Source organism: Tinamus guttatus, unplaced genomic scaffold (genome assembly GCF_059628265.1).
Source record: "Tinamus guttatus ecotype Peru unplaced genomic scaffold, ASM5962826v1 Tinamus_guttatus_pri_ptg000155l, whole genome shotgun sequence".
NCBI classification, from domain to species: Eukaryota; Metazoa; Chordata; class Aves; order Tinamiformes; family Tinamidae; genus Tinamus; species Tinamus guttatus.
The window spans coordinates 7,933,058-7,959,893 of NW_028288689.1; the positions used below are offsets into that span (position 1 = coordinate 7,933,058).

General features: G+C 49.3%; 1 protein-coding gene and 2 pseudogenes across 1 annotated transcript; all 3 read right to left on the reverse strand.

Annotated features, from left to right (window-relative positions):
* Positions 1-5,017: 5,017 nt before the first annotated feature.
* LOC148595070 (protocadherin gamma-B5 pseudogene) lies at positions 5,018-8,541 on the reverse strand (annotated as a pseudogene).
* A 9,439-nt stretch (positions 8,542-17,980) lies between these two features.
* On the reverse strand, positions 17,981-21,319 carry LOC148595071 (protocadherin gamma-A3 pseudogene; annotated as a pseudogene).
* A 1,203-nt stretch (positions 21,320-22,522) lies between these two features.
* LOC148595072 (protocadherin beta-15-like) lies at positions 22,523-24,967 on the reverse strand. The gene has a single exon (XM_088522722.1). The coding sequence runs from the start codon at positions 24,965-24,967 to the stop codon at positions 22,523-22,525; it is 2,445 nt and encodes an 814-aa protein (XP_088378848.1).
* Between the last annotated feature and the right edge of the window lie 1,869 nt (positions 24,968-26,836).

Genomic DNA, 26,836 nt, shown 5'->3' on the forward strand with positions numbered 1-26,836 from the left:
TTGAGATTGCTTTAGATCGTGACAAAAAACAACGCTAAAATTTGAAGCATACTGAAATGAAGAAATCACAGCAGTTTATTTCCCTGGTAGGAGGTACATTATAAAGAAATCTAGTAAGGATCATCTCCTAAAATGCACCCAGCATGGAACATTGCCACATTTCCTTAGCCAGATATAACAGAAAATAAGAGCAGATGAAACTGCAGCTATAAGTGATTAAGTTTTTTAAGACCAACATTTATGCCCACCTTCTATTCACTCAAAACTATATTTTCATAGAATCTTAGAATGCTTAAGTTTGGAAGGGACCTCGAGAGGTCATCTAGTCCAACCACCCTGCACACGCAGGGTCACCTAGAATACGTGGCAGAGGACTGCATCCAAGCGGGTTTGGAAGATCTCCGGAGAAGGAGACTCCGCAACCTCTCTGGGCAGCCTGTTTCAGTGCTCTGGCACCCTCACTGTTAAGAAATTTTTCCTTAAGTTCATGTGTAACTTCTGATGCTTCTGTTTGTGAACATTACCTCTAGTTCCATCGGTGGCCACCACTGAAAAGAGGCCAGCACCATCCTCCTCACTCCCTCCCTTGAGGTATACGCTGCTCAGATCCCCTCTCAGCCTTCTCTTCTCCAGGCTGAACAGGCCCAGCTCCCTCAGCCTCTCCTCATAGGACAGATGTTCCAGGCCCCTGATCATCCTTGTGGCCCTGCACTGGACTCTCTCCAGCAGCTCCACATCCCTCTTGTACTGTGGGACCCAGAACTGGACACAATACTCCAGATGCGGCCTCACCAGGGCTGAGTAGAGGGGCAGGATCACCTCCCTCAACCTGCTGGAGATGCTCTTCTTAATGCACCCCAGTATCCCATTGGCCTTCTTGGCCACAAGAGCACACTGCTGCCTCATGGTCAACTTGTTGTCCACCATGACACTCAGGACTTTCTCTGCAGAGCTGCAACTGAAGAGTTGCTGGGCAACTCTTCCACCTAACATATGTCTACGTGGACAGAATTCTTCAACCTGCCTACAAATGCTGCCACAAAGGTGCAGCAATATGTCCAGTATCAGCTCTTTTTCAACATATATATCTCCTAGGCCAAAACCAGAATGGGCTGCAATATGGACACGTTCCTTGCTGTGCACCACATCGGAAGCATGTGTCTGCATCAGAAAGCAAATCTGCCTACTCTCTGGGAGCAAAGGTTCACTCTCAAGGCAAAGTGCACATCCACTTCCAATACCTAACATTCACAGGAATAGCTGAATTACAAAAGATGGTAAACCAAATAATAACATGGCATAGGCTCTGAAGAGCTGACTCAAGGAACAGGCCATGATGCTGTTGTGCAAGCAGGTGTCTGTGGTTATTGAGAAGTTATACAGAAGCAACTCATCACAAAAATGCAGACTTTCTTATACCTTCTTCCACCATTGCCAGGAATATGTGATGTCATTTTCCTAATATACTGCTGACCTAGATATTATGTAGTCTATATTAAAAGATACTGCACCATACACAAGAGCAATTAAAAGAAGGCATTAGATGTCACTCGGCATAGAAGTGAAATAAATGACCCACATGGTAAAATACTTGTAGAATTTTCATCATTCCTTAACACCTCTAAAACTGCAAGCAAAAATATTTAAAAAAAAAAACGAAAAAAAAAAAAGAAGAAAGAGAGAAGAGAGGAAGTACTGCAACGGAAGTTAAAACATAGAGGTAAAAAAGGGGAAAAACCTACTTGTTAGTGGGGAAATGAAGAAAAAAGGATAATTCTTAGTGGCTGAATCTCAGCCTTATATACAAGTTCTAGAGTCTTCATATTAGCTAGAAATATTGTGAGCAATGCCAGTTTAGCTCCTCTGCTTCAATTTCCTCTGCCATAAAACCCTATCTTCAGGTGATTGTGAGCTTGTCTGGAAAATTAAAGTGTTAATTGCAACACTACCCTGAGAGCTTCAGAAGAAAAAAAAAAAAGCGGTCCCTAAAGGTCGCCTAGGAAGACTTTGAGTAAGACTTCGAGCTGGAAGATGGCTCAAGGTCACGAACCCCAAAATACAACCATGGTGAAACTCTCCATTGCAGTGTTACAAGGCTACACAGGTGGAAAAGTGAGAAATCCTAGAGGATCTGCATGAAGACAGATGCCTCAGAGGACTATCACCACGCTTACAGGCATGAATATGAGGTCGTTGTTATTTCTGGCACAACCTTGGCAGTAGGAATGAAAACAAAGTCTATATCACTCTGCATAGAAGAAGTCAAATAAATATGTCCTCATGATAAAATATCTGTAGAATTCTTATTGTTATTCCATTTTTTTTCTGCAATGCTGCAGACAGAAATTGTTTTGAAAAACAAACGCTATAGGCACAGTAGGGTAAGATAAGGACCAACACTCAGTGACCTCTTAATGCAGTTGTATGTACAGGACACCTTAATAAAGAGAGTACCACAAGAACCACAAACACAGGAAAAAAGAACAGCTTGTTATGTAGGAAAAAAAGGGAATAAATCTTATTCACCGAACCTCAGTCTTATACAGAAGTCCTAGAGTCTTAACATTACTTAGAGACATTGTGAGAGATATTGCAACACAACCTTTGCAGCTTCAGAGCAAAAGCCCACTTCCATAAACATCAACTAAGAAAAATTCTTGCAAGTTTTCAAGCTTGCAGATAGCTCAAGTTCAGGAACCCAGAAATACAACCACAGTGAAACTCTCCATTGCAGTGTTACTAGGTCACCCAGGTGGGAAAGTGAGATTTCCCACAGGAGCTGCTAGGCACTGTAGGCCTGTAGCACTTGCACAGACGTTTATATCAAGTTACACAGTTATTGCTTGAAGACACCCACCTCAGAAGACAACAACTGACCCGTCTACATTCTTCTTCCAATTCCTTATGCAACCTCTTACCCTCCTTGCACTGTCTACAAATACTTTCATTGCCATGTAGTGGTGTGACTTTTGGCCTTACCTATGCTAAAAGAGAGTTTCATTCAGAGGCATTCTAGGCATGTAGCCTTTCTACAGATGTTTATAAAAAATTACACATTTATTGCTTGAAGACACAGCCTTAGAGGCCTGTAACCACCCTTAGGGACATGAATAAGAGGATCTTGTTATTCCTGGCACAGCCTTCACAGAAGGAATGAAAACAAAGTGTTGCTCAGTCCAAAGCTGACCCACCTACCTTCTTCCAAGTCCTTATCCAGCCTTTGCTTGCACTGCCTGCACATGCTTTCATAGCCATGTAGCAATCTGACTTTTGGCACTTGCTTATACCTCAAGCAAAAACATTTCATTCAGAAGCATGTTTTGCAAATGTAGGTATAATAAAGCCATTCCATTTATAGCTTTAAACATTAAAAGGTAGGTATGAAAATAGCTCCTCCTGCCATGGCTTTCTAAGGGAAAAGCCATTATCTGACACATGAGGCCTAAATAGCAGTCATGACAACAAATGTGATTAATGTTAGAAACATCCAGAAGTGAAAGAATCATACCAGGCAGAAATTGTTAGTACTGCTGCTGCTGCTATTGATAATGATAAACCTACCATGCAGTAGGAACACAAGGACCAATCCTCAGTGACACTCTACTACTTAACAGAACCATATCTACAAGATGTCTCAACAAAGAGTGAGGAAGAAAAGTCCACCATGGAAGGAAAACGCCATGAAAAAAAGAGCTCCTTTTAATGGGAAAGGAAAACAGAGGAATAGTCTATACAAATTATGTGTGACTAAGACAAAATGCTGCTTTGTCCACGTCTCTATTTAAAAAATGTCCTGAGGAAGGTGGAACATCTGTTTTACGACTACTATGGTAAAGTCACCCAGTATCTAGGATACAGACGAATAGTTGAATCACATACTAAGGATGGTAAACGGAGTAATAATGTGGCACAAAGTCTTCAAAGACATAGCCCAAGGAACAGACCATTAAAAAGGGAGGAAAATTCATTTTTTTAAAAGAAAGCATTTACACTTCAGACAGACCAACACCATCGGTAGCACTTCAGACACAAATAATATGAGAAAGAGGGACTCCAGGAGCAATTGACCTGGAAGGTGCAACTCGAGGAGGAGGTTATGTAAAACCTACTTTGCAAAATGAGGCACACATGACCCTTATAATCTTTGTAAATGTCAAATAAATAAGAACAGCTGCAGCATACAACATTTCCCTCCGAGATACACTAGCGTGCACACATACACACAACAGAGTTGATTTTCATGCTCCCCACACCGTTATGACACGTCATACACATCTAAAACATGAGTGATGTAAGGCCGATCACTTGCAGTACTGCAGTAGAGAAATGGTCACCAAACTACCTGTTTAAAGACACTCTTTAAGATCCTGATTAACAAGATATATGTGACACTTCCAGAAAAATCCACAACGCTTCTCCTAATACAGGGATTGCTGACAGCAGTTCCATCAGAAAAACATAAAATAAAATAAAATAAAATAAAATAAAATAAAATAAAACCCAAAATACACTCTCATTTCCTGCAATCTACAGCACCTGCAGCACTCAAAACAAAAGAAACTGAGAGACAAAGAATTGAAAAGGATTCACCTGAGTAAGAGACTATGCCTATAAATGAAAAGAAACACAGGTGGAAATAGGAAAGCCCAGTGCTAACAAAAGCTACAGCATGAAGACAGCGAAGGGTGAAAGGAGCATTATAGTGTGGACAGCAGGACGCACCAGGAGGGCGTCACCCCGCTTTGAGACCTGCCCTAAAAAAAGCTCTAAAATAGTAAAAACAAGAACAATTATCTTGCATTCACAAGGGGGCTTGGCTATATTTTTAGAGCATTGTCATTTCTCTCACAAAGATCTTCCTCACCAACAAATGCTCACACTCTACTTCAGGCGGATCAAGCCGTGCAAGAGAGTCATCTGACCATAGGAATCATATCTTCACATGCTGCCTAAATGCCTGCAGCCTCACTACCCCAGTCCCTTTTAAACAGTTGGCATCCAAACAAAAGGGCGTGCCCTAAGTGGAGGGTGATAACATCAGTGAGCGATTGACGCTCTTTAACAGGAAATACGTCTAATGAGCCGCTCACAGAGAAAACACCGCTAAAAGCACGTTTACATTTGTGAGAGTGCCGCAGCATCTTCGAAGGGAAATTTGATGGGCAAGAGAGACCTTGGAAGCAGTCGCGGCCATACCCTCGGCCTTATTATTGGGAGGTAAAGGTATTCAATGAAACCACGTTCCGTTTTGGCACATTAGAAGGATTCATATAGAGCAAAAGTAGATTTACACTTGCAACAGTAGCACACGACGGTGAACAAGTACTGTTAATCACTAAGATGTTAGAAACTACAAGTGAAATAGTAGCTATACTCTGGGCTAATCCATCTCGGACATAAAAGACAAAGCGGAAACAAGCACAACCACCATGGATGAAAAAAAAAAACCATAAGAAATAGCTGAACAAAGAACATAGAAAATTGATGACCATACAGAAATAACCTTTCTTCCAACCAGAAGGATTCGATCCTTTCTTCACCAGAACTTCTGGGGAAGACGACACCAACTTATTTCTTTACAGGGAAGTAAAACACTCGTCAAAACTAGAGACACAGCATTGTCGTCCTATTCACGGGCACGTTCTTGCTTTTTAATTGCAGATATTTTACCAAAGCATAATGAGTAAAGCAGAATTTAAATGCTATCTCATGGCTATAAGGCTGCCATAATTAAGTATGAAAATACTCCGGTCATTCACTGTGGCAACAGACATTAATGTTACTAACTTCGGTGACAGCTAATAAGATCAACTTCCTGCTGCATTCTCCTCGGCATATTCAAAAAATTATCAAAACGACCTTAAAAAACCACCTGTTGCTCTTAAAAACAGAGTGTCGATATAATATTCTTTCCTTGATGCATTCACTTCAAAGGGAACCCTTCTTCCGTATTTAATATTCACATATAATCATAGGAAAGCATCAAAAGTTGCCAAAGTTTAATAAATATATAAATAAAAGAACAAGGGTCATAACAGGGTAACGAAAGCAGCGAGAAGAGGATAGTGTCGTCCTACCGACCTGCAGGGCGTCGGGGTCCGAGGGCGGCTCTGCCGGGGAGCGGCTGCTGCTGGCCGTGAGCATCGCGGGCGGGTCCCCGCCGAGAAGATCGTCGACGGCGCGGCTGGGCAGCGGCGCCGGCAGCAACGCGCACTCGGCCACGGCGCGTGCCGGCGCCACGCACAGGTTGTAGGAGTAGGGCAAGGTGCCCTCGCAGAAGTCGGCCGGGAAGGCGGGGCCGGCCACGGAGAAGCGCTCGGCGCGCAGGCAGCGCAGCACGGCGGGCGGCCCGGCGCGGCGCACCCGCGCCGCCACGGCCAGCGCCACGCTCAGCACGAACAAGGCGCAGAGCAGCGCGAGCGCCAGCACCAGGTAGAACTGCAAGTCCGACGGCGACTCGGCGCCCGCCGCCCGCTCGCTCAGCGCCGGCAGCGCCTCCTGCAAGCTCTCGGCCAGCACCACGTGCAGCGTGGCCGTGGCCGACAGCGCCGGCTGCCCGTGGTCCTTCACCGCCACCACGAGGCGCTGCCTCGCCGCGTCCCGCTCCGACACGGCCCGCGCCGTGCGCACCTCGCCGCTGTGCAGCCCCACGCGGAACAGCGCCGGCTCCGTCGCCTGCACCAGCTCGTACGACAGCCACGCGTTGCGCCCCGAGTCCGCGTCCACCGCCACCACCTTGGACACCAGGTAGCCGGCCTCGGCCGAGCGCGGCACCACCTCGAAAGGGCCCGCCACGCCACTCGACGAGCCCGGCGCAGCCGACGCCGGCCACAGCACCTGGGGCGCGTTGTCGTTGAGGTCCAGCACGAAGACGCGCACGGTCGCCGTGGAGCTCCGCGCCGGCGAGCCGCCGTCCTGCGCACGCACCTCCACGGCGAACTCGCGGCACTGCTCGTAGTCGAAGGAGCGCTGCGCGTACAGCGCGCCGCTCCGCGCCTCCACCGACACGTAGGGCGCCGCCGCTGCCGCCGCCTCGCCCGCGCTGCCGCCCACCAGCCAGTAGCTCACGCGCCCGTTGGCGCCCGCGTCCGCGTCGCGCGCCCGCACGCGCAGCACCGCCGCGCCCGCCAAGTTGTTCTCCGACACGTAGGCGCTGTAGGCGGCTTCCTCGAACACCGGCGCGTTGTCGTTCACGTCCGACACGGACAGCGACAGCGCCGTGCGGCTCGACAGCGGCGGGCTGCCCCGGTCGCTGGCCACCACCGTCACGTTGTGCTCGGACGCGCGCTCCCTGTCCAGCGCGCTCGTCGTCACCACCTTGTACGAGCTGCCCGACGACGCCACGATCGACAGCGGCGACTCGCTCTCCAGCTCGCACCACACCTTCCCGTTGTCGCCAGAGTCCGCGTCGTGCACGTTCACGAGGGCAACCACGGTGCCCGGTGGGGAGTCCTCGGGGACCGTGCCCGCTACCAACAACGTCCTTATCTCGGGCGCGTTGTCGTTCTCGTCCGTGATCTCTATGTGCACCTGGCTGTGACCTGTGAGGCCGCCCCCGTCCCTCGCCGCTACTCCGAAGGTGTATTCCTTCCGCTCCTCGAAATCCAGAATGCCCACATTGCGGATGTCGCCGCTGTCGCTGTCTATGCTGAAGATAGCGCGGACAGCGTCGGGAACGTTGCTGAAGGAGTAGGACACTCGTCCGTTGGAGCCCGCATCCGCGTCCGTGGCTCGCACCTGCAGCACCAGCGAGCCCGTCGGCGCATTCTCCCGCACTCGCGCTTCGTAGACGCTTTTGCTGAACACGGGCGCGTTGTCGTTGGCGTCTGTCACGTTGATGCGAATCTGGACAGTTCCTGACCTCGCTGGCGACCCGCCGTCCACCGCCATCAGCACCATCTGAAACGAGCTCTGCTTCTCGCGATCCAAAGCTCTTTCTAATACCAATTCAGGTTGCTTCTTCCCACTTGGCGTTTCCTTCGCTTCCAGCCTGAAGGACGGGTTTTCAGTGAGCTGGTAGCTGAGTAGCGAGTTGCTTCCCACATCCGGATCTTGCGCCATCTCCAATGGAAATCGCGCACCAGGAAGGATTAATTCACCGATCTCCAAATCTAGAATAGACTCGCTGAAGGCCGGGGAGTTGTCGTTGATGTCCTGGATGTCCACATCGACTTGGAAAACGTTGAGCGGGTTCTGCACCACTGCTTCGAAACGGACCGAGCAAGATGCCGAGTTGCCGCACATCTCCTCCCGGTCCAGACGCTCGTTCACGTACAGGTGCCCGGTGTCCGCGCTCACCGAGAAATATTTCAGATGCCTTCTAGACGCCGAGACAAGTTGCAGCTGCCGTGCGGGCAGATCGGCCGGGCTGAGTCCCAGGTCCCGCGCCAGCGGTCCCACCACGGAGCCGCTGCCCGTTTCCTCGGGAATCGCATAGCGCAGCCGCTCCGGCGCCGCCCGGCAGCACAGCGGCAGCAGCACGGCCAGGAACGCGACGTGTCCGGCTGCTGCCCGGCTCTGCCCTGCCTGCCCCGCTCTCATCTCTGCCGCTCCTCACCTCCCTTCCTCCGGCGCTCACCTTCTCTGCTGATCAGCAGGCTCGCAAATGAGCTGGCGCAGGGAGATATAACCCGCCTCAGCTCTGCTCCTTCCGTTCTGTTCTGCTCCCCTCCGCTCTTTCTTCTACTCTGATCTGCTGTGCTCTTTCTTCTGCTCCGCTCTTCTCTTCCGGCTTCGTCGCAGGAGGCTCCGGCAGCTCCCGCTCCGCTGCGGCGTCGCCTCTCATCGGACAACAGCGGCACCCAGAGTCCGCTCGCCGCCACCGCAGCCAGTCCGCAACGCCCTGGGCTCCGCGGAAAGCGACAAGCTGCGACATGCACTCGGCCCATGGGTGCTCACTATTCCAGAGTCGATCCCTAGAAGCCTGGAGGCGTCACCATGTGGCACCCCGTACTGTCACAGAAGGTCATCTCGGGGATGCAATAAATCTTTTTTTCCAGGATCAGCTTCGGTGAACTGGAAATGAGACTTAACTTTGGCTCTGAGTTATCATCCTGATAAAGATATACAGTAGTTCTATTTGCTTTGCTGGGGACGAGAAAAGCTGTATATGCGATGAGGACGCTATCTCCTTCAGCATTATTCTTCCAGCACAATGTGCATCACACCAACATGTACACTGCCTCATGTTGCTGGGATTAGCATGTCTGGTAAGGTTCAGATGCCTCTATTTCATTCAGAGCATAGACAGGTGCTGCTTTTGAACCTTGGCTTAAGACCTTGCTGTCTGGAAAGTGATGTAAAACTTGAACTATGTCCTATGTAAGGTGACTCCGTTAGGCTGTAAGCTATAAGCAAATGGTACTGCATCTTCATTTGAAAGACAGAAAAAATACTAAATATGAGCTCAGGGGTGACGCCTAAACATTCTGTATGCACAGAAGGATGATTCCCCACATTTGACAAAAGGACAATCCTTGGGTTCCATCCAGCTTGTGAATTCTTTTCCCTGATCACTGACATTCTATCAAGCACACAATATTTCTCAAGAAGCCCTAGGAAAGGCCTTTAGGTTCAACATGTCATACTATCAATTTCATAGACACATAGTGGTTTTTGATGCACAAAATTCACTCTTCTGTCACTGCTGGCTTGGGAATGCCTTTTGCACAGCACTTAGTCATAAGTGAGGACTCAGAGGCAGCCCTCTCTCCCTCTCTCCTCAGTTCAGTGACCTCCAAATGGCATTTTTCATCCTGCTTTGCAAACATTGAGTTTAAGCACCTGGCCCCACCATACTTGTACCTTTTGACCAACCCATCACTACATTATTGTAGCCACAAGGACGGGGTCCTAATAATCAAGGACAGTGGACATCACTGTTCTGTGTACCAGGTGGAAAATCACACCATTTTACCCATCAAGTAACCTCATATTCCCTGCAATCCCTGTGTCACCTCCTTTTTTTAGTACACAACATACTATGCATACCACTGCATAATTAAGTTTGCCCTGTTCTATATTTTTCCAGATCAAAAAAAAAAAAAAAAAAAAAAAAAGATTGAGAAATATGGAACCCGGAGGCACTGATGATACTAACATAACTCACCTCCCTGTTAAACCTGCTCTTTTTGTGTATCACTACCAGCTAGTACAAAACAATCTCCTGACTCCTATTCTGTCCATGAAAAGCTCTGGCTGGCTTAATTAATACTCCTGGGCAACACAAATTGGTACACCAGGAGGCAGAACATGCGTTTGAGGCCTTTAAGAGATTAGAACAGCCCAGAAGGAGCTGATGTTTGGCAGAAACATTCTGGACAAGACCATACAAGACCATGCCACAGCTCTGCCTAGAAAGCACCTGCAGAGGATCAGGAAGGTCAGTGAGTCCTCAAGTTACAAGCTAGGCCCTAAATTCTTATCTTTGGCTCTATAGACAGGAGTCTGTTTTCAAATCTTTCACTTGTGTTCATGGATTTTGAATCCCATGGTCCGCTCGCCTCCTGAAGCCAGAAGTGCGAATGTCTCAGTGTAGGCCCCTGTCATTCTTTAGGTGGATACAAGCTTGTCTTGCTTGGAATTAAGCATTTTGTTGGAAAAAAAAACACTGATTGACTCAAAAGCAAAAGCCTACTCTATACATGTGACCTAGGAAGTCATCTAGCAAACTAAGTATGAAGGTGGCTCAGGCCTAGGAAACCTGCATGCAGTTCTGATGGCAAACTCCATCATGGTGTAAAAAGGCCAAGCAGGTGGCAAAAAATGAGAAAAAAGAGAATGAGTTTGTGGAGGTATTATAAGACATACTAGTCAATCAGCACCTGTATTTACTGAGGATTCATCAGAGGATTGTCACCTCCTTTAAGGACTGTGATAACAGAGTTTTAGCGTAAGTGCCCTCCACAAGGGCAGAAGGCATGTTATCAAAACATTGCCTAGCCAAATGCAAACTGAGCAACCTATCCTGTACTTTTTTACCCAGTCTCTCACCCTCAATGCACTGCCTGACAACCCTTTCCTTGCAACAGGGAAATGTATGAATTTAAGTCACAATTAGGCCTCAGTTGAGAGCATTGTCTTCAAAGAAATACTAAGCAAATATGTGTTCATCAGAGCCTTATTGTTCTTGGCTGAAATGCTTACAGGAATCTACGGAACTGCTCCTGCACTCATACATGTACAGGAACTATTGATTTTAAACCAATGTCGGACACTTCGAGATGCTTTAGATCATGACAACAAACAACACTAAAATTTGAAGCATACTGAAATGAAGAAATCACAGCAGCTTATTTCCCTGGTAGGAGGTGCATTATAAAGACATCTAGTAAGGAACATCTCCTCACAATGTACCCAGCATGGAACATTGCCACATTTCCTCAGCCAGACATACCAAAAAAAAAAAAAAAAAAAAAAGAGACCAGATGAAGCTGCAGCTATAAGTGATTTGTTTTCCTAAGACCAACATTTATGTCCACCTTCTATTCACTCAAAGGTATATTTTGGGCAACTCTTCCACCTAACCTATGTCTAAGCGGACAGAATTCTTCAACCTGCCTACAAATGCTGCCACAAAGGTGCAGCAATATGTCCAGTATCAGCTCTTTTTCAACATATATATCTCCTAGGTCAAAACCAGAATGGGCTGCAATATGGACACATGTTGCCTGGTGTGCACCACATTGGAAGCATGTGTCTGCATCAGAAAGAAAACCTGCCTTCTCTCTGGGAGCAAAGGTTCACTCCCAAGGCAAAGTGCACATCTACTTCCAATACCTAACATTCACAGGAATAGCTGAATTACAAGCAAAAGATGGTAAACCAAAGAATACATGATATATCCTCTGAAGATCTGACTCAAGCAACAGGCCATGATGCTGTTGTACAAGCAGGTTTCTGTGGTTATTGAGAAGAAACTCATCACAAAAATGCAGCCTTTCTTAGACCTTCTTCCACTGGTGCTGGGAATATGTGATGCCCTGTTCCTAATACACTGTTGACATGGATGTTATGTAGTCTATATTAAAAGAAGAAACTGCACTATATGCAAGAGCAACTAAAGGAAGGCACTAGATGTCACTCAGCATAGAAGTGAAATAAATGACCCCCATGATAAAGTACTCGTAGAGTTCTCATCATTCCTTAACACCTCTAACGCTGCAAGCAGACATCGTAAAAAAAAAAAAAGAGAGAGAGAGAGAGAAAGTATCGTGACAGAAGCAAAAACACAGAGAAAGAAAATAAAAAAGGCTATTTGTTATGTAGGGGAAAGGGAAAAAAAAGCCTAAATCTTACTGGCTGAATCTCAATTTTATTCATAAGTCCTGTTGTCCTCACATTGCTTTGAGGTATTGTGAGAGATGTCAGTTTAGCTGCTCTGTTTCATTTTCCTCTGCCATAAAACCCTATCTTCAGGTGGTTGTGAGCTTGTCTGGAAAATTAAAGTGTTAATTGCAACACTACCCTGAGAGCTTCAGAAAAAAAAGCCTAGTCCATAAATGTCACCTAGGAAGACTTAGAGCTGGAAGATGGCTCAAGGTCAGGAACCCCAAAATGCATGGTGAAACTCTCCATTGCATTGTTACAAGGCCACACAAGTGGAAAAGTGAGACATCCTGGAGGAACTGCTAGGAATTCTAGGCATGTAGCACTTGTATAGGTTGTTATAAAACATTACACAGTTATTGCATGAAGACAAGCGCCTCAGAGGCCTGTCACCACACTTAAGGATGTGAATAAGAGGATCTTGTTATTCCTGGCACAGCCTTCACAGGAAGAATGAAAACAAAGTGTTGTTCAGTCAACAGCTGACCCACCTACCTTCTGCCAAGTCCTTATCCAGCCTCTCCTTGCACTGCCTGCACATGCTTTCATTGCAATGTAGTAGTGTGACTTTTGGTTCCTGCTAATACCACAAGCAAGAGCATTTCAGTCAGGGGAATGTTTTACAAAATATTTGTTTAATATATGTATAACAATGTTGTACTATTTATAGCTTTTATCATTAAATGTAGGTATAAAAACTTGTGCGGCATATGAAAAGGTTGCAATCTATGTATAAAAAATAAAGATACTGCATCTCATTTCAAGAGACAGCAGAACATATTTTGTATGATCGCCAGGTTGATTTCCAACATCTATTAAAGAGATATTGGCTTGCCACAGAGATTTCCCTAGGAGTTGGAAAACACGAACCCTGAGAAAGAGTTCCTATTTCAAGCACAACCTGAACTCACTTGTCCCAATACGAAGGGGATTCCAGCAAAAAGCTGACATCTTATCTGAAGAATGCCCGAGAAAGACCTCTGGTTTCAACAAGTCATACTACCAATTTTGGAAACAAACACTGCTTTCTGATGCACAGGATTCACTCTTCTGTTCCTCCTCACTGAGAAACACATCTTACGCGCACCATTCAGTCCTAAGGACTCACAGGTGGCTCTCACTGCACAGCCATAGGCACGCATGACTCCATTTTCATCTCTCACACCTCAAAATCTTTGTTCTCCTCAAAGCAACAATCTCCCCAAAAATCATTTATCACACAGCTTTGCAGCCATTGAGTTTCAGGCCAAGGCCGCACTGTCCTTGTACCTGTAGGCCACCCCTTCACTGCATTACTGTGGTCATGAGCATGTGGACCTAGCAAACAAGGACACTGGTGACCTAAACTTCCAGTGATCCCAATCTTAACTATTCCCCAAGGATGTATTAAGACTCAGTCTTTGCAGTCTCAGAGACCTACACAAACGCTGTTCTGTGTATCAGATGGCAAAACACACAGCTTTTACCCATTAAGAAGCCTCATATTCCATGCAATCCCCCTCTCACCTTCCTTTTTATCACTGCCTGCCATACTATGCATACCACTGCATAGTGAAGTTTGTTCTGTGCCATGCTTTTGTAGACAAAAAAAAAAAAAGGCAAATCATGTTGATTGCAAAAGAAGGAACCTAGAGGTACTATTCATGATACAATACTAACATAACTCAAATGCCGGTTAAATTCACTTCTTTTTTGTATCAGTACCAGCTTTGCCAAGAAAAGTACAAAATTATGTAGACTGTTTGCCCTGAGCAGTCCTGACACTGACACCGATTCTGTCCATAAAAAGCTCAGGCTGCTTTTGTTGAAACTCTAATTCAATGTCTACTGTAAACATCATTTCACACTGTTATACTTGAGAGCAGAATGCCTTGGGAATCTTCTAGGCAAAAGTTACGCAGCCTTATGCAGCCGGAGAGTATCATATCTGGCTGAAGTTATTTGTGCGTGCAGTTTTGACCTTCCTTCTGCCGTTTAGGAAGGCCTGTTTTCTGTATGGGGCAAGGTGGACCATCAAGGGGCAGGTCATCTGTCTGCAGGCCTCCAAGAGATCACAACAGCAGAGTAGCAGTATAACAAAGTAGTAGCCCTGTTCTCTCAGTCATTTTTGGATTATTGATGATGTCAAAACCTTCACTGGACACCTCTGAGGTAGTAATTCCATGGATATATTTTACAGCTGTTTTGTCTGGCAGGTCAGATGCTCAAACTATGCCCTAAATTTTCCCTTCAAGCTTTATAGATAAGAGGCTGTTTTCACATATTTTTGTCAGTGTTTATGGATTTTTGTACCCTGTGGCCTATTCCCCTCCTGAAGCCAGAAGTGGGAATTTTTTATTGTAGGCCTCTGCCTGAAGCAAAGTCTCATTCAGAGTAGAACAGCCTATATGAGACATTCTCTGCTTCATCTTCCTCACAAGCAAGAATACAGTCTTCATGTGGATGTGCACTTGTCTTTCTTGGAATTAAGCATTTGCTGCAAGCCAGCTTTGACAGGTTCAAAGGAAAACTCTGAAAAACAAACTCTTGAAGGAGTCATAGCCTGATCTTTCAGTTTATTTCACTACTAGAAGGTATATTATAAAGACATCTAGTAACATCTCCACACATCCACACCCAGCATGGAACATTGTCACATTTCCTCGGCCAGATGTAACAAAAAAACAAATGAATAAACAAACAAAGAAAAAAAAGTACTGGGTGAAACGACAGCCGTATGTAGAATATGACTAAAACCAAATTTTACACTCACCCACCCACTCAAAACTATATTTCAGGCATCTTTTCCACCTAACCTATGTCTACATGGACAGAATTCTCCAACCTGCCTACAAACACTGCCAAAAAAGTTGTCAAGTGATGAACCAGCAATAAGACCCCATAGTGCCTGGTTTTGAACCAACGGACCTCCTAGGCCAAGACCTGAATGGGCCGCAATATGGGCACATGTTCTCCGGTGTGCACCACATTGGAAGCATGTATCTGCATCAGAAAGAAAAGCTGCCTACTCTCTGGGAGCAAAGAAATCTATGGAAATGCTCCTGCACCTATACATGTACAGAAACTATTGATTTTAAACCAATGTTAGACACTTTGAAATGCTTTAGATGATGACGAAAAGAACGCTAAAATTTGAAGGATATGGAAATGAAGAAATCACAGCAGTTTATTTCCCTGGTAGGAGGTACATTATAAAGACATATAGTAAGGAATATCTCCTAAAATGCACCCAGCATGGAACATTGCCACATTTCCTTGGCCTGATATAACAGAAAATAAGACCAGATGAAGCTGCAGCTATAAGTGATTAAGTTTCATAAGGCCCAAATTTGTGCCCACCTTCTATTCACTCAAAATTATATTTTGGGCAACTCTTCCACCTAACCTATGTCTACATGGACAGAATTCTTCAACTTGCCTACAAATGCTGCCACAAAGGTGCAGCAATATGTCCAGTATCAGCTCTTTTTCAACATATATATATCCTAGGCCAAGACCAGAATGGGCTGCAATATAAACACATGTTCTCTGGTGTGCACCACATTGGAAGCATGTGTCTGCATCAGAAAGAAAACCTGCCTTCTCTCTGGGAGCAAAGGTTCACTCCCAAGGCAAAGTGCACATCCACTTCCAATACCTAACATTCACAAGAATAGCTGAATTACAACCAAAAGATGGTAAACCAAATAAGAACATGGCATAGGCTCTGAAGGACTGGCTCAAGCAACAGGCCATGATGCTGTCATGCAAGTGAGTTTCTGTGGTTATTGAGAAGTTATACAGAAGCACCTCATCACAGAAATGAAGCCTTTCTTACATCTTCTTTCACTCTTGCTGGGAATACACGGTGCCTTAATCCTAAAATGAAAGGGCACTGCTGACCTAGATGTTATGTAGTCTAATATTAAAAGAAGAAACTGCACTATATGCAAGAGCAACTAAAAGAAGGCAGCAGATATCACTCTTTACAGGAAAAGTGAAATAAATATGTCCTCATGATAAAATATCTATGAAGTTCTTGTTGTTCTATTTTGTCTGCAATGCTGCAGGCAGAAAAAAAAAAAAACACTATAGGCACAGTAGGGTAAGATAAGGGCCAATCCTCAGTGACCTCTTAGTGCAGCTGTATGTACAGGACACCTTAATGAAAAGAGTACCACAAGAAGAAAAAACATAGGAAAAAAGCACAGCTTGTTGTGTAGAAAAAAAAAAGGAATAAATCTTATTGACTGAACCACAGTCTTATACATAAGTCCTAGAGTCTTAATATTACTTGGAGATATTGTGAGAGATATTGCAACACAACCTTTGCAGCTTCAGAGCAAAAGCCCGCTTCCATAAACATCAACTAAGAAGACTTCTTGCAAGATTTCAAGCTTGAAGATAGTGAGAAAGAAGTGAGATTTCCCACAGAAGTTGCTAGGCACTTTAGGCATGTACCACTTGCACAGACAATTATATCAAGTTACACAGTTATTGCTCGAAGACACCCACCTCAGAAGACAACAACTGACCCACCTACATTCTTCTTCCAATTCCTTATGCAATCTCTTATCCTCTTTGTACTGCCTACAAATGCTTTCATTGCCACGTAGTTATGTGACTTTTGGCCTTACCTATGCCAAAAGTAAGAGAGTTCCGTTTAGAGGTGTTCTAGGCATGTAGCATTTCTACATGTGATTATGAAATGTTACACAGCTATTGATTAAAGACCCAGGCCTCAAAGGCCTTTCACCACCCTTAAGGATATGAATAAGAGGATATTGTTATTTCTGGCACACAGCCTTGGCAGAAAGAATGAAAACAGTGTTGTTCAGTCAACAGCTGACCCACCTACCTTCTTCCAAGTCCTTATCCAGCCTCTCCTTGCACTGCCTGCACATGCTTTCACAGCTATGTAACAGCCTGACTTTTGGCCCCCCCTTATACGGCAAGCAAGAGCATTTCATTCAGAAGCATGTTTTACAACATACATAGTCATACAATGCTTTTAAAATTAAAGGTAGGTATGAAAACTGCTTCTCTAGCCTGCCTTTCTAAGGGAAAAGCCATTATCTGACACATGAGGCCTAAATAGCAGTCATGACAACAAATGTGACTAATGTTAGAAACATCCAGAAGTGAGAGAATCATACCAGGCAGAAATTGTTAGTACTGCTGCTGCTGCTATTGATAATGATAAACCTACCATGCAGTAGGGACACAAGGACCAATCCTCCGCGACACTCTACTACTTAATAGAGCCATAGCTACAAGATGCCTCGACAAAGAGTGAGGAAGAAAAGTCCACCATGGAAGGAAAACGCCATGAAAAAAGAGAGCTCCTTTCAATGGGAAAGGAAAACGGCCCGGGGCGGGGACGGGAAATCTATACAAATTGTGTGCGACTAGGACAAAATGTTGCTTTGTTCACGCCTCTGTTTAAAGACTGTCCATGCTTTGTAACATATGTCCAGAAGAAGGCGGATCATCTGTTTTTCGACTAGTATGGTAATGTTACCCAATATGTAGCATTCAGATGAATAGCTGAATCACAGGCAAAGGGTGGTAACTAGAGTGATAATATGGCAAAGAGTCTTCAAAGACACAGCCCAAGGAACAGGCCATTGAAAACATGAGGAAAATTCATTATAAAAAGGAAGCATTTGCACTTTTAAGAGTCCTGCCGCGAAGGGTGAAAGAAGCGTCATAGTGTGGACGACAGGACTCACCAGGAGGGCGTCAGGCCCATTTGAGACCTGCCCTAAAAAAGCTCTAATTTAGGAAAAACAGGAATATATATCTTTTATATATATATCTTATCTATAATACATCTTGCATTCACAACAGGGCTTGGTTATATTTTTAAACGAGCGTAATATCTCTTACAAAGATTTTCCTCACCAACAAACGCTCACACTCTATCTCAGGTGGGTGTGCCCATAGGGAGCACATCCTCACACAGATTCACAGGCTGCCTAAATGCCTGCAGCCGCACTACCCCCAGTACTGACTACATCCCTTTTAAACAGTTGGTATCCAAACAAAAAGGCGTGCTCTAAGTGCAGGGTGATAACATCAGTGAGCGATTGACACTCTTTAACAGGCAATACGTCTAATGAGCCGCTCGCAGAGAAAACACCGCTAAAAGCACATTTACATTTCTGAGAGTGCCGCACCGTCTTCGAAGGGAAATTTGATGGGCAAGAGAGACCTTGGAAGCAGTCGCGGCCATATCTCTACCTCCGCTTGTTACTGCGCGGTAACGCCGCAGAGAAAGCGAGAAGGAGGAAATCAGAAGAAGCAGAAACCCTCAAGAAGGACTTAAGGTACGGGGGGCGGCGGAGCAAAGGAGGAATGGGAAAGTCTCTCTGCCGGGACTCACCAGGAGGGCGTCTCCGCTGTCGCCGTCGCCGCGGGCGCTCGAGGGCTCTTCGGGCAGCAGCAGCGGCGCGCCTTTGTCGGGCGGCGGCGCGGCCGGGAGGGTGTTGCAGCAGCTGCCGCCCGGACAGCCGAGCTGGCTCTTGCGCGAGTCGGCGGTGAGCGAGACGTCGTGCGCGTAGGAGTGCAGGAAGGCGCGCACGCCGTCGATGCCCACGAAGTGCGAGGCCGGCACGGCGCGCAAGGCCCTGCTGCCCGCGGCCAGCAGGCGGGAGCGGCGCCACTGGCGTAGGCGCAGCGCCAGCAGCGCCAGCAGGAAGGCCACCAAGAGGCAGCCCACGGCCGCCACGGCCACCACGAGCCAGCGCGTCACGCTGCCGCCCGCCTCGCCCGCGTCGTCGTCGTCGCCCGGCGCCGCCGCGCCGCCCGCCTCCCACAGCAGCTCGGCCACGCTCTCGGCCAGCACCAGGGTCAGCGTGGCCGTGGCCGACAGCGCCGGCTGCCCGTGGTCCTTCACCACCACCACGAGGCTGTGGCGCAGCGCGTCGCGCGCCAGCGGGAAGCGCGCCGTGCGCACCTCGCCGCTGTGCAACCCCACGCGGAACAGCCCCGGCTCCGTCGCCTTGGCCAGCTCGTACGACAGCCACGCGTTCTGCCCCGAGTCCGCGTCCACCGCCACCACCTTGGCCACCAGCGCCCCGGGCTCCGCCGAGCGCGGCGCCAGCTCCACGCCCGTCCAGCCCGCGCCCGGCGACGCCGCCGGCGGGTACAGCACCTGCGGCGCGTTGTCGTTCTCGTCCACGATCAAGAGCCGCACCGACACGTTGCTGCTCAGCGCCGGCGCGCCGCCGTCCTCCGCGCGCACCCACAGCCCCACCTCGCGCACCTCCTCGTAGTCGAACGAGCGCAGCGCGTACAGCGCGCCCGTCTCCGCGTGCACCGACACGTACGACGAGAGCGGCGCCCCGCGCACCTGCCCCTCCCACAGCCGGTACCGCACGCGCGCGTTCTCGCCCCAGTCCGCGTCCCACGCGCGCACCGTCAGCACCAGCGCGCCCTTGGCGTTGTTCTCGGGCAGCCACGCGCTGTAGCGCGCCTCCGCGAACACCGGCGCGTTGTCGTTCACGTCCAGCACGCGCAGTGGCAGCACCGCGCTGCTCCACAGCGCGGGCGACCCGCCGTCCGTCGCGCGCACCGTCACGTTGTACTCCGCCACCGCCTCGCGGTCCAGCTCCCTCGATGTCACCACGCTGTAATAGTCCTCAAAGGACTTCTCCAGGCGGAAGGGGAACGTGTCGGCGAGGGACAGTCTCACCTCCCCACTCGCTCCTGAATCTTCATCTTTTACATTTAGCAAAGCGATAACAGTTCCCGGGGGGCTGTCCTCCGAAACAGAGCTCACAACAGACGTAACGGTGATTACAGGTGCGTTGTCATTCACATCGATCAGGTTCACGAGGACTTTCGCTCTGTCCGAAAAGTCCCCACCGTCCTTCGCCTGCACCTCCAGCTCATAGAGAGGCGCTTCCTCGTAATCCAGGCTTCCCGTCGTCGCGACGTTCCCGCTTCGGGGGTCCACCTGGAAGAGGCGCGATGCTCTTCCAGGCGTCCTGCGCAGGGAATAAGTCACGTTCGCGTTGGTGCCCTCGTCCGCATCCGTGGCGTTCACGGCGAGCAGGACGGAGCCAACCGGCACGTCTTCCCTCACCCGCACCGTGTACACCGCCTGGCTGAACACTGGCGGGTTGTCGTTCACGTCTAACACGACCACACGGATCCGCGCCGTGCCCGTCCGCGCTGGATCCCCGCCGTCCAGCGCCGTCAACACCAGCTCGTGAAATGCAGCTGCTTCCCGATCCAGGGCCTTCGCCAGCACTAACTCCGCGTACTTCGAGTTTTCCGGGCCCGTCTGCATATCCAGAGAGAAGTGCTCGTCGCCGCTCAACTCGTAGCGCTGGAGCGCATTCAGCCCCACGTCCGCGTCTTGTGCTTCTTCCAGCGAGAACCGCGTTCCCACAGCTGCCGTTTCAAGGATACGAAACTGCAGCTTATCTTGCTGGAACTTGGGAGCATTGTCATTCAGGTCAGTGATTTCTACCTCCACTTTGAAAACCCTCACGGAGAATTCTACAAAGATTTCTATATTTATTAGGCACGCCTGTATCGGCCCGCACAGTTGCTCCCTGTCTATGCGTTCCGCCGTCACTAAATGGCCAGTCTTTTCATTCAGAGAAAAATACTGCTTCCTACCTTTAGCTAGGATGCGGGCACTACGGTCGTGGAGCGCCGACAGTTCCAGCCCAAGGTCCTTGGCCACGTCGCCCACGAAGGAGCCCTTCTGCATCTCCTCGGGCACCGAGTAGCGCAGCTGTCCCCACGACACCTCCCACGCCGCCACCAAGACGCACCACAGCAGCGCCCGATCTCGCCGGGTGACGCGCCTCTCTCGCCACATTTCCAGTCGGGACACCGCTTTCGCCCTCCTCCTGTTCGCTCTGCTTCCCCTCACAGCAGCACAACCAGGCTCGTCTCGCTCCGCGCTCCTTCCTGCGCTCTCCTTACCGTCACTCCGGCGGCTCCTTTCTCCCGGGCTGGCTTCTCGTCTCGCGCTTTCTGCCTGGCGATCGGCCATCGTGAGCCAACAGCGACACTTGCAGCCCCAAAGAAGCACTGCAGCGCTCCAGCACCGGCAGAGCTACCCCGCTTCCCTCTTTCTCAGACTCACAGGTGAAAGCCCTGGCATACAATATGCCAAAAAAAAAATATTGAACGCAAGCCTAGGACCACTCCCCCGGTATAGGTGACCAGGAAAGTGTTTCAGCTCCGGCATTTTCCAGCCACTTTCTTCAGGTGTAAATAGAAATAATGATTGTTACCACGTCCTTTTCCCCGGCCCCCCACCCTTAACCTTTGTGAGAACTTTTGGGTCCTTATTTTGGGTAGAAGGAAGGAAAAACGCCTCCACAGCTGCCTCTGCAACCCAGGTGTATTTTAATCATTTTAGCTGAACACTTTTATTACTTTTATTTATTATGTTTTTGTTTTCCACGAAACACGACTTAATATATTCCACTTTTGAAGTGCCATTCCGTATAATGTGAGGGTTTCAGAATATTTACCTGTTGTCACCTTTCCTAAAAAAAATGCGTTCGTACCTCGGGAGGGACAGCTCTTGGCTCCAAGCATGTTAAGTTACACCTAGCATATGGAGAAATAAAAACTAACAAAAACGGGGTTATGGATATACGCCAAGAAAGAAACATATATCAAATTACGAATATGCACCATCAAGCCAAATGTTTGGAAGTCCAGACAAACAGCAGTGACATTCTCCAGGAAGGAGATCCAGGCCCGGGAAAGGAACAGGAAGGAGCTTGAAAAACAGTACATCGAGGTGGCCAGAGATACTCTCTCTCATGGATGGGACAGGGGACGAACAGCACAGAATTTCCGGGAAAACCGTAGCCTTATTTCCTTACAAGGAGGAAAAAGGGGGATTAACGGTACGCTCCAGTACCAACTCTTCAACGCAAGAAACGACTACTGAAGAAAGGACTGAATTAGGGAATTATTAGGCAATTTTTTAAGACTAGGGCGTTATTTTATTCTAAGACTAGGGCGTTATTTTATTTTCCATATTCCTTTTTTTTTTTTTGGAGGGGGATGGAGGGTGCTGGGTCTGCAGGGAGTGGTGGTGGACATCAAGTCGTTGTACAGTCTTCGAGTAGGAGGGAAATCGCGTCTCTCACACCTCCCTCTCCCTGGGTCAGCCAGCGAAGCTCTTCCTGGCGATTTCGGAGGGAAGGGTCGAGCCGTGGCTGATGCTCGCGGAGCGCTAGTCTAAGGCCAGCCTGCCGAACGCCGCGGCGGGCAGCGTGCCGGGACTCTGCGGTCGCGGTTCCTCCGCGGGGGTGAGGCCGCCGGGGAAATCCTCGTCACCGGCAACGCCGCCGCCTGTGCCGCAGTGCTGCGGTGGCAGGCTGGCGAGGAGCGGCTTCAGGAACTTGAACTCGCTGCTGCCTGAGCCCGTGGTGAGGCTCACCTCGTAGCAGTAGGCGCGGGGCAGAGTCCCCGCGGCGACCGCGTCGGCCAGGCTGCTCTGCAAGTCTCCGGGGCCGTAGAGCACGGTGCCCTCCTTGAGCGCCTTCCTCTTGCACACCTTGCACGCCACGAAGGCGGCGGCGGACACCAGGAAGAGCAGCGACACGAGGGCCAGGGAGACGATTAGATAAAGCGTGAGGGAGCCGCCGTCGTCATTATCCGCGGCCAGGCCGCTGCGCGGCATGTGCGCGTCCGAGAAGCCGTCGAGCAGCAGCGCGCCCAGCACCGCCGTGGCGGACAGCGGCGGCCGCCCGTTGTCGCGCACCAGGACCACCAGCTTCTGCTTCACGGCGTCCCTGTCGCTCAGCGGCCTCTTGAGCCGCACCTCCCCGCTTTGGCTGCCCACGGCGAAGAGTCCGGGCTCAGTTGCCTTGAGCAGTTGGTAGGAAAGCCAGGAATTCTGCCCCGAGTCGGCGTCGACCGCCACCACTTTGGTGACGAGGTAGCCCGCCTCGGCCCACGTGGGCACCAGCTCGCTGGACGGCGGCGAGCTGTCCTGCGCGGGGTGCAGCACCACGGGCGCGTTGTCGTTCTCGTCCAGCACGACGATGCGGACCGTGACGCTGGCGCTGCGTGGTGGCGAGCCCGAGTCGGACGCGCTCACCACCACCTCCAGCTGCCTCACCTGCTCGTAGTCCAGGGGCCGCAGCACAAACACCTTCCCGTTCTCGGAGTTCACGGAGACGTAGGAGCGCGGGGCGCGCTCCGCGGAGCCGCTCACCGCCAGGGAATAGGTCACCCTCGAGTTGGGACCCTCGTCCACATCGGCCGCGCGGACGGCGCCCACGAGCGTCGCTGCCTCGTTGTTCTCACGCACGTACATGGTGTACGACGTCTGGTTGAAGACGGGCGCGTTGTCGTTGACGTCCGAGATGTCCACCGTGAAGGTGCGCGTGGTGCTGAGAGGCGGGGAGCCCGCATCGGCCGCCGTCACGGCCAGCACGCACCGCGCCGTCTCCTCGCGGTCCAGGGCGCTCGCCGTCACCAGCTCGTAGTAGTTCTTATACGCAGCCCTCAGGGAGAAATAGGGCTGCTCCTCGAGCCAACAAGACACCTTCCCGTTGGCGCCGGTGTCGCGGTCCTTCACCACAAAGAGGCCGACCACCGTGCCGGGCAATGCGCTCTCGGCCACGGGGCTCACGAAGGAGCTCACCACCAGCTCCGGCGCGTTGTCGTTCACATCCACCACCTCCACTAGCACTTTACAGAGCGACGATAGACCCCCGCCGTCTGTGGCGCGCACGCTGAGCTCGTGCTTCTGCGCCGCCTCGAAATCCAGAGGCTGCGTGACACGAATTTCACCACTCCGGGCGTCGATCTCGAACGCCGAGTGACTCTGATCTACAGCTTGACCGAACGAATAGGATATCTCGCCGTTAGGTCCCACATCCGCATCAGTTGCGACCACGCGGAGAACCAGCGAGCCCTTCGGGGCTTTTTCCAAAATCTGTCCTCTGTAAAGTTCCTGTGAGAACACCGGAGCGTTGTCGTTTATGTCCAGGACAATGATGCGGATTTGAGTCGTCCCGCTACGGGGTGGAGAGCCCCCGTCCGTCGCAATCAGATAGAAAGCAACCTCCGGTAGCTCCTCTCTGTCCAGCGCCTTTTCCAACACTAATTCGACGGATTTGCCGCCTTCCCTTCGACTCCGGAAAGAGACGCTGAAATACTCATTCTCCGGAGCGATGCTGTAACCCTGCAGACTGTTGCTGCCAATATCTAGGTCCTGAGCTCCCTCCAGCGAGAAACGGGACCCTGGTTCGCTCATTTCCACAATCCTAAAGGTCACTTCTTCCTCGGGGAAAACTGGCGAGTGGTCGTTGATATCCTCTATGGCCACTTCGATGCGGAAGAACTGCAGCGGATTGGCGAGCAGTAACTCAAAGGAGACCGTGCAGGTGAGGGCCTGGCCGCAGAGCTCCTCCCGGTCGATCCTGTCCCTAACTGCGAGGCGGCCGGTGCTGCGCTCTAAGTGAAAGTGCTGGCGGCCGTCCTCCGACACCAGCCTGGCCTCGCGAGCCCCGAGCTGCGCCAGCTCCAGCCCCACGTCCTGTGCGACATGAGCCACCAGGGAGCCGCTCTCGCTCTCCTCGGCCACGGAGTAGCGGATGGGCTGCGAGCGAGCAAGCGGCACGGAGAGAAAGACACAGAGACAAAGCACTTGCCTTGCGGGCGCCATGCCGGGCGCGGCGGGCTCGCTGCGTCTCGCCGATCGCCGGTGCAGAGTGCGGGGAGCTGCGGGGCCGCACGCGAAGGCGGCCGCCATACGGGCGCTCCTGCTCGCCCAGGGCGCTGCGCTGAGGGACGGCCGAGGTGTCCGGCAGCGGCTGGCGCGGAGGAGCGAGCGCTCGCCGCTCCGCTCGCCTTCCCGATCGCCGCCGCCTCCCCGCGAGAGCCGCAGCGCCGCTGAGCGCCGCCTTGGCCGACAGCACCACCCTGCGGCCCGCGGCGGGAACTGCTCCCACTGGAGCGCGGCGGAGCGCTCGTCTTCCCTGTGTCGCCGAAGGGGACCAAAGGGCCAGGGAGTCAGCGGAAACCGTTACACGGTGAGGGCCTCCTCGCACGCACGGCTCCAAGACGAACAGAAAAGCGAGAGACAAATACATTCTCAAAAGGGAAACGGAAAAGTAAAACAGGGAATATAGAGAAGGAAAGTGAAAAGTGAAGGGGAGAAAATAGGAACACAGGAAGGAAGATGGAAAATGAAGCAGGAAATATTAGAAGGCAATGTCTCTGAGGCAGAGTACGCTAACTCGCGGTATTTCACCATTCGGACTGTACAGCAAGTATCAATTCGCGCCAACGATCTGCTCTGATACAGCTAAAAACCTTCCCGCAGGTGAGGACTGCCTGACACTGGAATGCAACCAATCGCAGTAGCCTCCGAAATCCCGATTCATAAGAAAGCGCAACGATAAAGATCTTCCCTAAAACGGAGGAAGGAAAGTTGTTTCTTATCAATTCTCTACACACATCGCTTGAAATATGAAGTCCTAAATAGAAACCAAAGCGAGGAACTTCTCAAAACATTTATAGCTCTTAGCATACAATAAATAGAATTTTACTGTTTTCATTCAGTTAAAAGAAAATTCCTACAACAAATGTACAAACAAAACAGAAAATAAAATAAAATGTATATAGTACTAACAAAGTCAGTTAGTCCAGCTACTCGATTGTTTTGCTGTTCCTTGCCTTAGACTTTGTAACTGATACTTTTCATCTGCAGTGTTCCTTATATTGCCTGTCATTTTTGTTTCCACTCACACATCAATTATATTTTATTTCTCCCCTCTTTCTTTCTGATATTTTTATAACACAACGCTAGTGTACTATACGATAATATATTTTTAATTCATTAAGTGCCGTCAATTACAGCCCATGGATTCTGCAGAGTGCAGGCAGATGCATCCAGATAGGACAGAAAAGGGACAGGTGCAGAATGAAAGCGATTCAGTTGAAAAATGTTATCTCAAGCAGAGATCACCAACTGAAAGATCGACCAGAGCCTTGTATAGAAGAGAAGCTTCTGCGTTTCCTAATATGTACCTAATAATGTCTACTGCTACTCTAACAGCATCTCTAATTGTACATGATGTTAACAAGAAAGGCAGGAGAAATTATGAGGCAAATAAAAATCGTTACGTTATGAGGCAAATAAAAATCTGTCCTGAGTAAGCTGAATGGAATTGTAAACACGAAAGAAGTGGCGCCAATATTGGAGGGAATGCCTCCCGTTCCAGTAACCAAATTTAAATGTCTTCTGTCTCTCCAAATGTTCACCTTGTAACTCGTTACCTTAATAATCTGCTAACGTCTTTAACTAAAAATAAAGAAGAAAAATACTTAAGGATATACAGACCTAAAAGCATCCTCTTCCTCGTAGGAAGTCTAATCGATCGTTTTATATATATATATATATATATATATATATATATATATATATATATATATATATATATATATATATATGGTTACAAGTAAGTGTATTAAAAAAGATGTACTTGTAGAAGAAGGAGAAGATACATCCTCTTGGCTACTAACAAATTTC

Coding starts and splice junctions, on each gene's coding strand:
- LOC148595072 (XM_088522722.1), bottom strand. CDS start 24,967: ATGGCGCCCGCAAGGCAAGTGCTTTGTCTCTGTGTCTTTCTCTCCGTG.